The sequence below is a fragment of the Pseudonaja textilis genome, chromosome 3 (genome assembly GCF_049901715.1).
Source record: "Pseudonaja textilis isolate UNSWEBS1 chromosome 3, rPseTex1.2, whole genome shotgun sequence".
NCBI lineage: Eukaryota > Metazoa > Chordata > Lepidosauria > Squamata > Elapidae > Pseudonaja > Pseudonaja textilis.
The window spans coordinates 109,155,124-109,170,738 of record NC_141992.1 but is presented as its reverse complement, the minus strand read 5'-3'; the positions used below and the strand labels follow the sequence as shown (position 1 = coordinate 109,170,738).

The 15,615-nt window shown below is 37.4% G+C and overlaps 1 protein-coding gene across 1 annotated transcript in view; it reads left to right on the top strand.

Moving 5' to 3' along the window:
• Positions 1-5,731: 5,731 nt before the first annotated feature.
• ZMAT2 (zinc finger matrin-type 2) overlaps positions 5,732-15,615 on the top strand; it is a 65,798-nt gene continuing 55,914 nt past the window's right edge. Inside the window, exon 1 of the mRNA XM_026700921.2 lies at positions 5,732-5,767. Within this exon, the coding sequence (XP_026556706.1) occupies positions 5,750-5,767 (18 nt within the window). The 5' untranslated portion in view covers positions 5,732-5,749. The remainder of the gene's footprint in view (positions 5,768-15,615) is intronic.

The following is a 15,615-nucleotide window of genomic DNA, read 5'->3' as shown; positions in this document are numbered from 1 at the left end:
GTCCAAATTTTATGTTGCTGAGAAATGTGTGAGCTTTGCCCCATTTAACAACTTTTCATGCCACATTTGTAGGTGAATCACTGTAGTTTTTTAATTAGCAACATGGTTAAGTGAATCTGGCTTTGCTTGTCAGATAGTCATATGACCCCAGGATACTGCAACCGTCATAAATACGAATCAGTTGTCAAGCATCCGAATGCAAATCATGTGACTATGAAGATGCTGCAATGGTCATAAATGTGAAAAATAGTCATAAGTAACTTTTTTCGGTGCCATTGTAACTTTGAAAGGTCACTAAATGAATTGTTGCAAGTTGTGTAACATAGGGAAAAAAATGATTTATAAAAATAATCCAGCTATGAAAAAGGACAGAATATGCTTGCAACAATTATTTTGTAATTGTAATAATTGTATGAAACAATTTTTACTTGGATAATTTATAATTCATGATTTAAGCACTAAGTTACCACAGTCACGATATAGTACTATAATATATCGTATTACAATATATTTTCATATATGACAATTTCCATTGTAGAAGAGATGCTATTGCACAGTGATCTGTTTGAAATACATGGCTATATTTACTATTTTTATTGCAAAACACACAGCATTACTGTACCCTCATTGTAAGAATGTTTTATAAAATCATAAATTGATATTAAACATTTTATTATGACTTTATCCTCAGGAATAAAATTTATTCGGCTTACATTCATCTTTTTAGTTCTTTAACGTCATTTGTTGTAAACTTGGAAATGATAAATCTGTCTTAGGGTATGCTAGAAATATCTCCTACCTAGTATTATCCTAATCAGCCTGATGATTTTCATGTACTCCCAACATTATGATTCTGCTTGTAAAAGACATAGGTTAAAAAAAACATTTTGGTGAAAATGAAGGACACTGTAGAATTTCACATTATAGGTCAGTGGTGGCTAACCTTTCCAGTACCAAGTGCTGAAATGGGAGTGTGCACACCCTGAAAACTGGAAGAGCAGCTCCTTCACGCACGTGTGCAAGAAACTGGAAGCTTAGCTTCCTGGTGCGCGCATGCACACCAGCCACCTGCTCTTTTGATTTTTAATGCGCTTGCGCACGTGAAGCCCAGCTTGCCAGCACATGCATTCATGCTGGGGAGCTGGTCTTCTGGTTTCCGGCACTCCCATGCACAAAGACCAGCTGGCCGCTGTGCTCTTCCAGTTTCCGGCGCTCCCATGCGTGCGAAGAGCAGCTGGCCAGCGTATGCATGTGCACTGGGGGGGAGCTGGTCTTCCGGTTTCTGGTGCGCCTGTGCACGTGAAGATCAGCTGGCCGGCACACGCATGGAACCTGGAAGAGCAACGGACAATGGCTCTGTGTGCTACTTCCGGCACGCGTGGTATAGGTTCATCATCATAGTTATAGGTGGTTGACCTATGATTAGTTGTTTAGCCAACCATTTGAAATTCAGATGAGCTTACCCGGGGGGGGGGGGTGTACTTATGACCACATTCAAAGTTCAAATGATTGCCCCCCCCAAGTGACTGCAATCAGGTGCTTTTCATTGGGTCACATTTATGGCCATTCTGTGTTCGGTATTTACTACCATTTTTTGGCAAAACTGGCTTCATATCAAATCATTGGTTTGCAAATTAACTGATGTGTTCGGTTAAGGACCACAGCAAAAAAGAATCATAAAATTGGGTGGGTTATATGATTGGCCCGCTTCACAGTCACAACTTATGACCATAATGGGCAGGCTCCATTACAGTCATAACTCAAGGTCTACCTGTATAAGGACACTACAGAACAAATATACTTCCATTTAAGAAACTATCCTAATCTCCAGTTCTAAACTTCATTATTTGAAACAAGTAGCAGCATAATCAATAAGTTCAACAATAAAAATGAAACACAACCATCTTTCCTTTCTCCTCACCCATCACCATATTTAACCATGCGTATAGTTTAATTAATTAAAATTAAGAAAGTTTGTTTATTCCAAAGAAATAGGCTACAAAAACCTTATCAGCAACAGCAAAATTATTACTGACTTACTCTCACCTTTAGTTCAAATACAGGAGTATCTATTGTTACTGCTCCATGACGTTTGAAACAACTAATTATGATGCTGAAGATTTTTTCACGGATAGCCATTTGCTTTGGGCTAAAATCCCTGGTACCCTACGAGTTCAAGGCAAAACAAAGAGGTTAGAACAGAGGTGTCAAACTTAATTTCATTAATGGCTGCTTCAGGACTGTGGTTGCCTTCAGGGTCTGGGGAGAATGTGGCCAGGTAGTCATGGTTGACTGGGTAGGAGTGGCCAGCTAAACATTGCTTGCATCCGGGGCCACCTGTTGGGGATCAGGCAGGCCTGGGGTGGGGCGGGGATCCAGGTGTCTCCAGTGGAGGACAGAACCAGGGCTGGTGCCGGGGCCTGATCAGAGGAGACAAGACAGATGGTGGGGTCACAGAAAGGCAGCCCAGCCAGTCACTGTCACTGCCACACTGCAGTCCCTGCGTGCTGTCCAACCTTATCCTCCAGTGAGCCTGCTCTCCACCCTTCCCGTTCACCGGGGCCATCACGGGTGGGGCAGCGAATGGAAGGCTTGTTCCCTGTGTGTGGCAGAGCTGGAAGACAAGGTTGGCAGGTGACTGCGCAACTGCACCCCATCCCAGCGGCAGACAACAGGTGGAGATAGAGGTGCTCAAGCAAAGACAGATGGTGGGATGGGGCAGGTGGGTGGCCGCCCAGTGGGCCGGATCACATGCCTCCCCCCTGAGCCTCTGCCTGCTGCTTGGAGAGCCAGCCCAACTGTCATAGCCCACCACCCCTGCACTGGCTGAGGAACCCCTGAATGCACCAGCTGAGGGGCTGCTGCGGCTGGACACTACCAGCCCCTGTGAGCTAGTTGCCTCCTACGCATGTGCCGGGGGAGTGTTTGGCTGGGATCAGCTGTAGATCAGGGTAGCAGGGGCCAGTCCCTTGCTGTCTCCAGGGTGGCACTGTGGGCCAAATCTGGGTCCATTGTGAGTCGTATTTGGCCCCTAGGCCTTGTGTTTGATATGTCTGGATTAGAAAATGTTTGGAAGAAAGGATAAAACTGAAAAAGCAGAATGTGTGTGGGCATATATTTCTATGTATGTATATACTGTATGTGTATCTCTTTCCGTGTATCTATATATAGTATGTATACACACACACACACACCTTATTTGGAAAGGTGCAAGTTCACTTAAAAGTGCATTTTTTCCCCTTAACAGAGTATCACTGCTAACTCCAAGAAATTCTTTAGAGGAAAATAACACAGTAGATCCAGAAATGTCACCATCCTGGGGCATTACCTTGGGAACTTTGAGAATCAGTTTTCCTTTTGAGGCACCAGCATTCTGCTGATGTGATAGTTGTTTTTCTGCATCTTCAGTAACCTGGGAAAGAGCAGAGTAATACAAATATGATATAGAAAAGAAATAGCATTGATCTTCTAGTCCTTGTTATTGTCACAAAATTCAACTTGTAAAACACAGAACAAAAGAACTTTTGTACTTTCAAGGATTATTCTGATTCTGTGTGGTATATTGGTTAAGTTTAGGATTGGCATGGGGATGGGGGACAGGTTCTTGTTGCCCATAAGCCAGGCAAACTCAGTGCATGAATTTCTCTCAGCCATTATCTCAGAGCCTACTCAGGAGAATATCTCTTCCATTTAAAAAGAAATACTTTACAGTTCTAAAATATGTATTAATAAAGTTGGCATATGGTATTACACTTAACTTAAATATTGTTAACAAGACCTCCCAAACACGTTGAAGTAACTTTGTAATACTAATTCAGATGCTTTCCCACCTAGCCCAGGCTTATGTGATTAAAGAACTCCACGTGTAATCTAGCAAAGTGATTTTTCCCAATCTAGCTATCTGGCATCTTTTAACTTGAAAGCAATAAATAAAATATTGTTCATAAATCAGTATCTACAGATTAAGTTGCATGTAATAATGGATGATGGATAAAAAAGTATTCTATAAATATTTTTCAATCCCAATATTTCCAATTGATTTAGTTCCCAGTCAATAAACAGAGCCATAAATCAAAATAATTCTAGAATTCTAACTATATAAACAAACTATACTAAGGAGAATTAAGAACTGCTAAATGAGACACACCTGATTTGGAAGATGACTGGAAAACAAACGTAAGATGTGAAACTGTACAGGCAAGTGCTGAGTCCGAGAGGAAGCAGTTCTTAAAACAGTGATACATTGCATATTGGAAAGTTTAGATAATTACATCAGCTGCTATAGTGTAATACAGATACATGAAAAATTGCCTTCATTTTAGCCAAAGGTGAGCAGAATTATTATCTGTAAAGAATAAAACCTGCAAAGAAAATGAAGAAAAGGACGAAACAAATAATCATATTGGTTTAACGCTTAGTACTACAGCAAAGACATAGCATCATTACAGAGTAAAATAAAGCCTGGAAGACAACATTTGCATTCATTGATCACATGCATAACGACTATAGAGCTTAAGAGGTATACCGAATATGGATTCACTGCATTTGGACCTCCCAAATCTATTAGAAAGATTAGGTCAAGATATGATTAGCATAAGGATCACAAAGTAAACTTTATGGCACAGTACAGGTCGGGACTCCTACTGCCAATACTAAGGGGATGAGTAACTTAAAGACCCTAACTTCTTTCTTGCAGCCCATACAGCCTCTATTGGTAAAAATGAAGGTCGGGATTTTCCGCCATTTTAGAGGAAACACATTTTAGACACAGGAAGAAAAAAGATCCATTGAAACTACCTCTCCAAAGAAAAATCCTGCCCAGGAGCGTGCTAAATCCCACGAATTTTGCATCACTTCCTTGTTGCAAGCCAAGCCGATACAAAAGGATTGCTCACTTCTGCACCAGCCAACTCTCACAAACACTGTATGTTAATCAGATTAAGGAATCGATTAAGAATGGCAACGAACGCACAAATGCAATTTTTGAAAAGTTAAACCGCCGTTTCACAAAATGACAAAGGGTTGTGCAGATAACCTTACCATATCACCATTCTCTAAAGTTCCCATAAAGTGCACGAATTGTTCAAAGGAAATTTTCTAAACCATTCAGAAAGTCCCTCTCGAAGAAAAAATCTTAGGTCAACTTCATAAGACGACAGTATATTCCTCACCGGAAGTAAATCGTTTTCACTTTCCCGGACACAGATTTAAAATGATAAACCAGTTTTGCTCAACCTTGGAAAAGTTTAAGATAGGTAGATTTCAAAGCTCAGAATTTCCAGGCAGTAGACTGGCTGGGGAATTCTGGGAGTTGAAGCCCCCCCCCCATCTTTAAGTCACCAAAGTTGAGAAATACTGCAGTAAATTAACTATTTCACCCACCCTGCTCCAGTCTTCTGACACACTTTCCTGTTTATTTTAACTCCTCGGTTTCTTTTAGAAGGCTACAGAAATGACACGTGACACGAACACGTGGACAAGCACACTCGTTTGAAGGTTTGCAACTACTGGAGTCTCTGCTCAAAGCATAAAGTTAAAGCAAAGCGCGTGTTCGTTCAGCCTCCAGGTTTATACTTTGGAGCACCCGACTAGCAGAAAGGCCCTACCGCGGTCTGTGGGGTGAGAGGGAAGTTCCTGATCGGATAACCTTCCTCCCCACTTCCCGGGGGCATCTGCAACCAGGAAGCCCTTCCCGAGCGTGGGGAGGGCGCGCGTCGTTTTCCGGCTTTCCGGACTCTTCGGAGGCAAGATGGCGTCGAGTAGTGGGGTAGGTGGTAGGTTTGTGTTTATTCCGCCAAAGAAGGGAACATACGGTTTCTGTTCTAGCTCATTTGCTCAGAATCGTAACGCAGAGTTGGTAAAGACCTCCGCATAATTTCATCGGCGGAGATCTGGAGCGCCTCCTCTTTTTACGGGCCGTAAGAGACTCCAACTCTTTGATAGGTTTGGCTGTGTTCTCTATGCATGTGTGTGTAATTGGGACCCCGAGGAGCCTCTGTGGGCTTGGCCATAGTCATACCAGCATTTTGGGTGATACAGTGGCCTCACGGACAGAAATCGGGAAGCTCCCAGGATAAGACGATAAGGTGATAGGTTTCTTCGTTAAAGGAGGAGATTAAAAGGTTTGCTTCTGTGGTATGCAGACTTCATAGTTGCATACTAACTTTTGGATCCTAACTCCATCTTCCACAGCATCTAAAGGCGGCAAAGTCTTTAATTTTAAATGATTTTTGTGCAAACAACTTTACTGCTTATGAATCTCCTTTTATTGGCTATCACTTTAGCTCAGGGGTCCCCAAATTTGCAACTTTAAGACTTGTGGACTTCAACTCCCAGAATTCCTCAGCCAGCTTTGTCCACAGTTTTACATTAGATCATAGGCAATTTTATTTTCAGCTACTTTCCTGTTGATTTCACGTATGACATTAGCCGCATAGTGGATTCACTTTTTATGATAGATGCCTGAACAGTACATTAAGCTACATTTTTAAGCCATAATTTACAGGTAGTCCTCAGCTTACAGCAGTTCATTTAGTGACTGTTCAAAGTCACAACAGCACTGAAAAAGTGACTTATCACCATTTTTCACACTTAAGACCATTGCAGCGTTTCCCCAGGGTCACATCAAAATTTGGATGCTTGGCAACTAACTGTTATTTATGACAGTTGTGGTGTCCTGGAGTTCCGTGATTGATCAGGTTTTGTGACTTCCTTACAAGTAAAGTCAACGGGGAAGCCACATTCACTTAACAAACATGTTGCTAACTTAACAACTACACTGATTCACTTAGCATCTGTGGCAAGAAAAAATGTAGAATGGGCTACTTAACTAATGTTTAACTTAGCAACAAAAATTTGGGGGTCAACTGGTCATAAGTCGAGGACTACCTGTGAAGTTATATAAAGTTGGCACATTGGATTAGCTAAGAAACGATCGTTTACAGGTAACAGGAACTGGGTTCATACATTATGAAGCTCACAGAAATACAAATGACATTATCATCAGTCTATATGCAATGCCAAAAAGGTTGGAAAATAATATGAATAGGATCGTTGTGTGCTGCTCTGCTCATTTTACCTTAAAAAGGATACTGTAAAATGAAAAGACAAGAAAATATTAAGAAATTTGGAAACCTGTTTTTAGTTGAACAAAACCATAATTTACGCATAGTATTCAGTAAGCAGTCTATTTCTATAGGGACATATATCTTTCTTAGGCTTACCAATGCATAATGGACATTTGCAGACAGCCAAGAGCTATTTATGAAGTACCCACATGAGCCTAGAACAACTATCTGCTTCATTGATGCAAAGAAATATGCTATGTGTATGCTTCTACACTTTGGAAAGCAATTCTTTCAAAGGATTTGAGCCACCCTGGTATAGTACTATAAGGGGATGTGATGGCTTAGTATGGTTGAAGACTTTGAGCTTGTCAGCTGGAAAGCTGGCAGCCCGGATTTGAGAGCTAAGCATCGCATGATAAGGTCTGCTCCTGTTCCTGCCCCAGCTTCTACCCACCTAGCAATTCTAAAGCATTGAAATGTGAATATATTAATAGGTCCCATTGTTATCTTCAGTGGAAAGGTAACAGCATTCTGTTGCCTTTGGAGGCATGTAGCCATGCTGGCCACATGACCAAGGAAAATTTCTTCAAAAAATGCTGACTGAAATGGAGATGAGCACTGCACTGTAGAGTTGGATGCGACTGGACAGAAAAACCTTTACCTTTCAGTATGGTACCATATACACGTACATTTAAATCAGAACACATTACGCTATCCTCCACGAGCTGCATTGATTACTGGTTTCCTACTGGAGTCAATTCAAGATACTGATAATGTGACTGATAAGGTTTTACATAGCATGGGACTGGATTATTTGAGGGATTGTCTCTTCCAAAACAGATAACACCCATCCCATCAGATCCTGCAGGAAGGGCATGTTGCAGGTCCTATTCACAGAGGAATGTCATCTTTTATTGGTTTTTAAAAACAAACATAGACAAACAAAACATAAAAACATCAAGCCATGTTCTATATGTATACATACAGTGTGCTGGTTGGTTTACAAATTGTTTTGTGCTTCCATTTCGTAGTCTTCAATTACAATTACATTGCATATAATCTCGTATTTTCAATAAAAATTAAATACCTTAGCATCATTATTAATCATTTGACTATACTTTTATTCATTCAAGTTTTACAAGATATTCATAATTTACTTAGTTTATTTTATAACAGTTCATATTATCATCCCAAATCTATCCTAAAATCATTTTGTAGATATAATAAGAAAGAAGTACATCTTTATATATTTATTATTTTCTAAAAGTCTACATATTTCATTACAGTATTTTATTGTCTAACCATTGATAGAAAAGATCACAAATTTTATAAAATTGTTTATCCTCTTGATCTCTAATTTCAAATGTCAATCTACTCATTTCAGCACATTCCAATATTTTCTTAATAATTTCCTCCTGTGATGGTATTTTCTCATTTTTCCAGTTTTTAGCAAATACAGTCCTAGCCGCTGTTAATACATTTACAATCAGCTATTTCAAGTCTTTACTATATATTTCAGGTAAAATTCCCAATAAAAATATCTCTGGTTTCAAGTCTATATGTTTTTTTGTCATTTTTTCCAACCACATGTGGATTTTAGTCCAGTATTTTTTAGCATCCTCACAAGTCCACCACATATGGTAATATGAGCCGGGTGTCTGATGACATTTCCAACATTTTTCAGATTTATTCTTGAACATTCTTGCTATTCTTGTCGGGGGGAAATGCCACCTGTAAAACATCTTATACAAATTTTCTTTATATGCTGTTGACATTGTCATTTTATAATTTTGAGACCACAATTTTTGCCATTTCTCTAAATTGATCCCATATCCAAAATTCTTCCCCCAAGCAATCATAGTTTCTTTGTTCTTCTTCTAATTTAATTTCTAATAAATATCCATACAGTTTTTAAATCACCTTTTCATCAGTACCTGTCAAAACCTTATCTAAATCAGTCAATTTATCATAGAAACCTTCCATTTTAGAATCTTTATCATACCTTGAATGTATTTGCGCATATGAAAACCAATTCATCTTTATACCTTGTTCCTCTAGTTTTTGTATAGATTTGAGTTCACCCTTTTCATTCAATATTTCACCATATCTAACTGTTTGTTCCTTTTTGTATATTATAGGATAAGAAAATGCTTCAATAGTCGATAACCAGACTGGAATTTTCAAATAACATTGTCTTTTAATATTCTCCCAATTTAACCACAGAGACTCCCATATATGTCTTCTAAAATACCCCTGTGTTTTAGTTCCTTTATACCAGGGGTCCCCAACCACTGGTCCCCGGACCGGTACCGGATCATTTTTTACCGGGCCACAAAGCTTGGGTGCCGCCATCTTGTTTCAACAGCGCTTCCGGGTTTTCAGTTGCTTCCGGGTTTTCGGTTGGAAAGTGCTTCCGGGTTTTCAGTTGGAAAGCGGCGTTTGGGTGCTCACGCCTTAGTTTCGTCGAAGGGGGGGCGGTTTTGAACGAAGAGCCGTCCCGATGGCAGTTGAGTCTCACGTTACTCAGGTACCGGTCCGTGGAAGAATAAATAATCGTGAAACCGGTCCCTGGTTCGAAAAAGGTTGGAGGCCACTGCTTTATACCATAAGAAAGCATGCCACCCCAACAACAAATCATGTCCTTCTAATGTCAACAATCTAGTATTTCTTAGTGTTATCCATTCCTTAACCCACATCAGATTTGTAGCTTGATAGTACAACTCCCAATTAGGCAAACCAAATCCTCCTCTAATTCTAGCATCTTGCAAAAGTTTTAACTTTATTCTCGCTTTCTTACCTTGCCATATATATTTCAACACAATTTTATTTAAATCTTCAAAGTAATATTTTCCAAGCCTAATTGGAATTGTTTGAAACAAATATAAAATTCTGGGTAATATATTCATCTTGATTGTTGAAATTCTCCCTATTAGTGACAGTTGTAAATTTTCCCATTTCGCCAGATCTATCTCCTGTTTAAGTTTGATATAATTATTCTCTTTTAATGTACTACATCTTGCTGTCAAATATATCCCCAAGTACTTGATCTTATTTGTGACCTGAATTTTCAATAGGTCTGCCAGTTCTTCCTTTTGTCTTAATAGCACATTCTTTGTCAAGATCTTTGTCTTATCTTTATTTATTTTCAAACCAGCCACCTTTCCATATGTCTCTATCTTTTCTATCAATTTTGATGCTGTTTCTAGAGGGTCTTCTAAGATGAAAACCAGATCATCTGCAAATGCTTGCAACTTAAATTCTTCCTTTTTAATTTTCATCCCTTTTATAATCTTTTCATCTCTAATATTTCTGTTTAGCACTTCCAAAGTTAACACAAACAACAAAGGCGATAGTGGGCACCCTTGTCTTGTTCCTTTTCTTATATTGATAGAGTCTGTCAGTTCTCCCTCTATCATTACCTTTGCCATTTGCTTATAGTATATAGCTTCTATTGCTTGAATAAATTTTCTAGCAAAACCCATCTGTTCCAGCTGTAATAACATGAATCGCCAATTCACATTATCAAATGCCTTCTGTGCATCTAGAAATATCAGAGCCATTTGTTTTTCAGGATGTGCGTCGTAGTATTCCAAGGTGTCCAAGATTACTCTTTAATTTGTCTCTTTGGCAGAAATCCATTTTGATCAGGATGAATAAAATTATTTAAATATTTTTAAAGTCTTTCTGCCAATATTGAAGCAAAATTTTTTAAATCTGTATTTAGTAGAGAAATAGGTCTATAGTTCTTAATTTGTAATGGATCGGCCTCCTCTTTTGAAATAAGTGTAATATAGGCTTCTGACCATGATTTAGGTATCTTCTTTAACATAACTTCATTCATAACTTCTAGCAATGGAAGATTCAACGATTCTTGTAATGTTTGTAAAATTCTGCCGGAAGTCCATCTGGGCCTGTTGCCTTTCCATTATTTTGCTTCTTGAATGCTTCAGTTAACTCCATCATCGTTAAATTGCTTTCTAACATTATTTTAGTCTCTTTAGGTATCTGAGGTGAATTAGCATTCTGTAAGTACTGTTTAACTCTTTCCTCATCAATATTCTCTTGCATATATAATTTCCCATAGAAGTCTCGAATGATTTCCTTCTTCTCTTCATAGCAAACTTGGCCTTGGTCATCTATTAATTGCAATATTTTCCTTGATTCTTTCTCAATTTGTATGCTAACCATCTACCTGGTTTGTTTGCGTCTTCAAAGTAGTTCTGTTTAGCACCTCTAATTTTCTGTGCTAATTCTTCTTTTTCTATTTGACCCATTTTATGTTTAACTATATCCATTTTTAGCTTGATGTCCTTTTTCTGTGGCATTTTCTGTAGCTCTTTGTCAAGTCTTTTATACTCATCCTCTAAGGCCTTAGAGGCTAGTCTTTTCATAGTATTCCTTTTCCTTGTATAGTCTATTATCAAGCCTCTAACATATGCCTTCATTATATCCCATACGTTCTGCATTGATGTATCTTCTTTTTTGTTTTCTCTAAAGAAAAAAGCCAATTCTTTCTCCATCCACTGTGTGAAGTCTTTTTCCTTTAAAATAGTATTATTTAACATCCATCTAGATCTTTTTTTTTTTTGTCCTTTCCATTTAATTGTCATTGGATTGTGATCTGCCCAAGTACTTGTTTCAATATTTATTTCTTGAATATTAGTTATTAATTCTGTTGACATCCATGTCATATCTCTTCTGGACCATGATAAGTGTCTATTTGAATAGAAGATGTTTAGTTTTAGCATTTCTTTCTCTCCATGTATCTTTTAAGTTTATTTCCTCTACCATTTTAAAAAAAGTTTTAAGGAGAGTCTTTCTGTTTTGCTTTATTGTTTTCTGTGCTGTATAGTCCAATTTATTGTCTACAATTCCATTAAAATCTCCCATCATAACTATATTAGCATAGTCCAGTTCAATTATTTTCATATGTAATTTTTTGTAGAATTCTTCTTGTTTGTCATTTGGAGCATAGATTGCAATCAGGAGTGTTTTTGTATTATTGTCCATTATTTCCACCATTAGTATTCTTCCATCATCATCAGTATAAATCAATTTTGCTGGGGTGGTCTCTTTAATATATAAAACCACTCATCTTTTCTTACATTGTGTCGAGGAAGTAAATATTTTCCCTAATTTTGGCTGTATTAACATATTGTTTTTTAATATGTGCTTCTTGTAGACAAATTATATCAAATTTTAATTTCTCTAATTTATGAAAGGTTTTCCTTCTTTTAACGGCTGAGTTAAGTCCATTTATATTAATTGTAATCAGTTTTTTCTCTTCCATGGTTATATTTTGTAGTTAAGTTTAGCAGCTCCAGTAGATCTTAGTTCACGTTGTTCTTTGGCTTCCACCTTTCCACATACTGCACCTTCTTTTTCAATCGCCACTTGGCAGTCCTCTTGGAATTCAATTAGTGAGATCTCTTTTTCTGTCTCTTCCTCTTTCCCTCCAAAAAATTCTGTATAAAATAATTCTGCTTTCTCAATTGAGTCAATTCTATGTCTCTGTTCTTGCCATGTGAACATTAAACCTTCTGGAATCAGCCATCTATAATTCACCTCTTTTTTAAGTAGCATTTTAGTCAGGAATTGGTATTCTCTTCTCATCTCTCACACTTCTGGGTATTTGTTTCAAGACCACAATCTCCTTGTCTTTATATTTCAATGTTTTCTCTTTTGCCACTTGCGATATTTGTGTTTTAATGGCTTTCTTTGTAAATCTAATGTAAACTTCTCTTGGTAAGCTATTTCTCATCGCATATCTTGTGAAAACTCGATAAACCTCATCTATTCCATCCATCATCTTCTCTTGAGATATTTCCAAAGCTTCAGCCAGTATTTCTATCCTTATCTCAGCTAAGTTTTGTTCTTTTTCTTCCTCTATGTTTTGGAATCTAAGATAGAATTCTGATCTATCCATCTCCCATCACAACATACCACTTTTATCTTGTTCAACCACCGTTAATCTATTATCAATATCTCCAATCTTCTTGTCTTTTTGTTTATCTTCTTCTTCAATTTTTGGGAATCTCTCATCATACTTCAACATCATTTGTTGGATGTTCTCCACTTTTTCATCGGTTTTCCCTGTTCTTTGTTCAATGTTCTCTATTCTCTTTTCAATATTCTCTGAGCTTGCTTGAATATTTTGAATTCCTTGCATAATCATCTGCAGAGTCACTTTTTCTTGTTCTTTTTCTTGCTTTAACATTGTCTGTATTGAACGTTGTCCTCCAGATGGTGGAGAGTAAGAAGTAAAAGTTGAAGAACCAGGAGCTGTAAATTTCCTATTCATTTTAAGCAATTCAAAATCTTCAGGTTCTTCTAAACCGTAATCCAATTGTGAAGTAACCAATTATAGTTCAAAATAAAAATAGTAGAAAAAAGAAGCCGAATAATAATGATTTTAAAAAAAGAAAAAAAAGGGAGGACAAAATTTCTTCAGGTTCTTGTATACTCTAATCCAATCAGTAGTTAGATAAAGAAAAAGGCTTGAAAAAAAAAGGAAAAAAAGGAAAAGGAAAAATTCTTCAGGTTCTTCAACACCTAAATCCAATTGAAAGGTCTCAAATAGAAAAGAGTGCATAAGAATAAACCATAAAGGTAGATGAAAAAACAAAAATACCAGGAAAGGGAAAAAAAGGCTATTCCTTTAAAAAAAACATTAATATTAAAGCTTTCCCTTTAAAATAAAAAGCAAATGTAGAGATTGGACTTCTAAAGAAAAAAAGAAAAACAAAGACAAGCTCCAACAAAGCCAAAAACCCAAATAGTTATTACAAGAAAAAAAGGATAAAATAAAATACAATAAAGCTGGTGAGGAGGGATAGCACAACTTAGAAAAAGTAAAAAGAGCACACTGCACTTTGTTTAATTATCCACGGCTCTTATTATAGCTCTCTTCTCCAAAAACTTCTCACATTTTTTTCCCCTAGGTTTCAACACCAGACTCCAGCTGTTGATAGAAACCCAGAAGAGCACCTGCAATAATACTCTCCCATGCTCTTTCCTCTATCTTATCAAATAGCAATGTCCTCGAAAAAGAGTCTCAGTTCTTTCTTTCTCAGCTTTGTCTGGTCACAGGGAAACAGAATATATTCAAGCCTCTAGTTGGCAGTGTTACAAAGTTTCTTTGCTCTCACTTTCCCCCTCCTTTTCCAAGCAAGATATAATAAGAATTAATAAAAAAAAGAAAAAGAGATTTTTTTAAAAAAGAAATAACTAAAAGGGAGCCTCTAGCCTAAAATATTACAAAATCAAAAAGGAGAAAAAAAATAGATATAAAAGAAAAAAACAGTCCAGTTTCAAAATATAAGACCATGTATAGAAAATCCAGCAATGAGAAAAAAACATTACTTTGACATTCCTGTTTAAAATTGCCGCTTAATCACTTCTGTCAAAACTTTTACAGATTCTTTCTTTTCCTTAGGGTGTCCTTTCAGATCTTAGAATAAAGAAAAAGTTCTCACCAAACCGGCACACTCTCTCTTTCTGTTCTCTTTCATTTCGGAGCTGTCCCAACTTCAGCAGCTTTAATGGCTGCCTCTTTGCTGCTGGCAAGAAGAGCTTCTCCTGGATCTACCAGGGACTTTACAGTATCTCTGGGATTTACAGGATGCGCTCTTCACTTTCACCGTCTCTTCAGGACGGTTTAGATCCGATAGGACCGTCCAGGAGCAAAGATATCAGCAGCGATCTCAGACCTCCAAGATCGCATGCCGTATCATCGCAATGCCAGCTCCGCCCTCCCACAGAGGAATGTCATCTGATGAGATCCAGGAGATCCTTTTCTGATGCAGTACCCATCTTTTGGACACCATTCCATCTGACATTAGATTGCCCTCAACTTTACTGGTTTTCTGGAAGAGCCTGAAAACATGGCTTTGTTATCTGGCCTAGGGATACTGTAACTTTGGATAGTGAAATGGATGGCATATAAATTAAACAAATAAATTAAAAACACTCATATGAAGCCTGCAAACTGGCTGTATTGCTAAGGAATAGAATGTGCTATCCCATAGAGTTCTGAATGTGAGATGGGCAGCTACATACGTTCATCAAATAAATATATATCATAGTACCTCTATCTCTTACAGTTAGTAAGCATGGTAATGGAATACAGCTAAAGTAATAATTTATGTGTTCAGCCATAAGCTGGAGTGCTATCACTTGAGATCCTTTATAATAATAACATAAAATATTTTTATAAAATTTATATGTTGCTTATTTTGCTAAATAATATTTTAAGAAAATGTTAAAATTAATTTACTTTTTAAAAAAATGATTTAAAGTAAATTTTAAAAGATCTTCAATTTTTATCTGATTCTGTAATTCACTGAAACAAAATACTTAATACCCTTAAAACCTTCACTTATATGGAATGCCGAAAATCTTGAAAAGACTGAAGTAAACTGCCATTATTCAGTGCAGCAAGATTTCAGTGCCTTGTGATCAACAGATTACAAGTGATATATTCCATATGAACTTTTATTTGTTGCCAGTGTTTCTGCAATGGATTTGGAAAGGTACATGACTTCAGTAG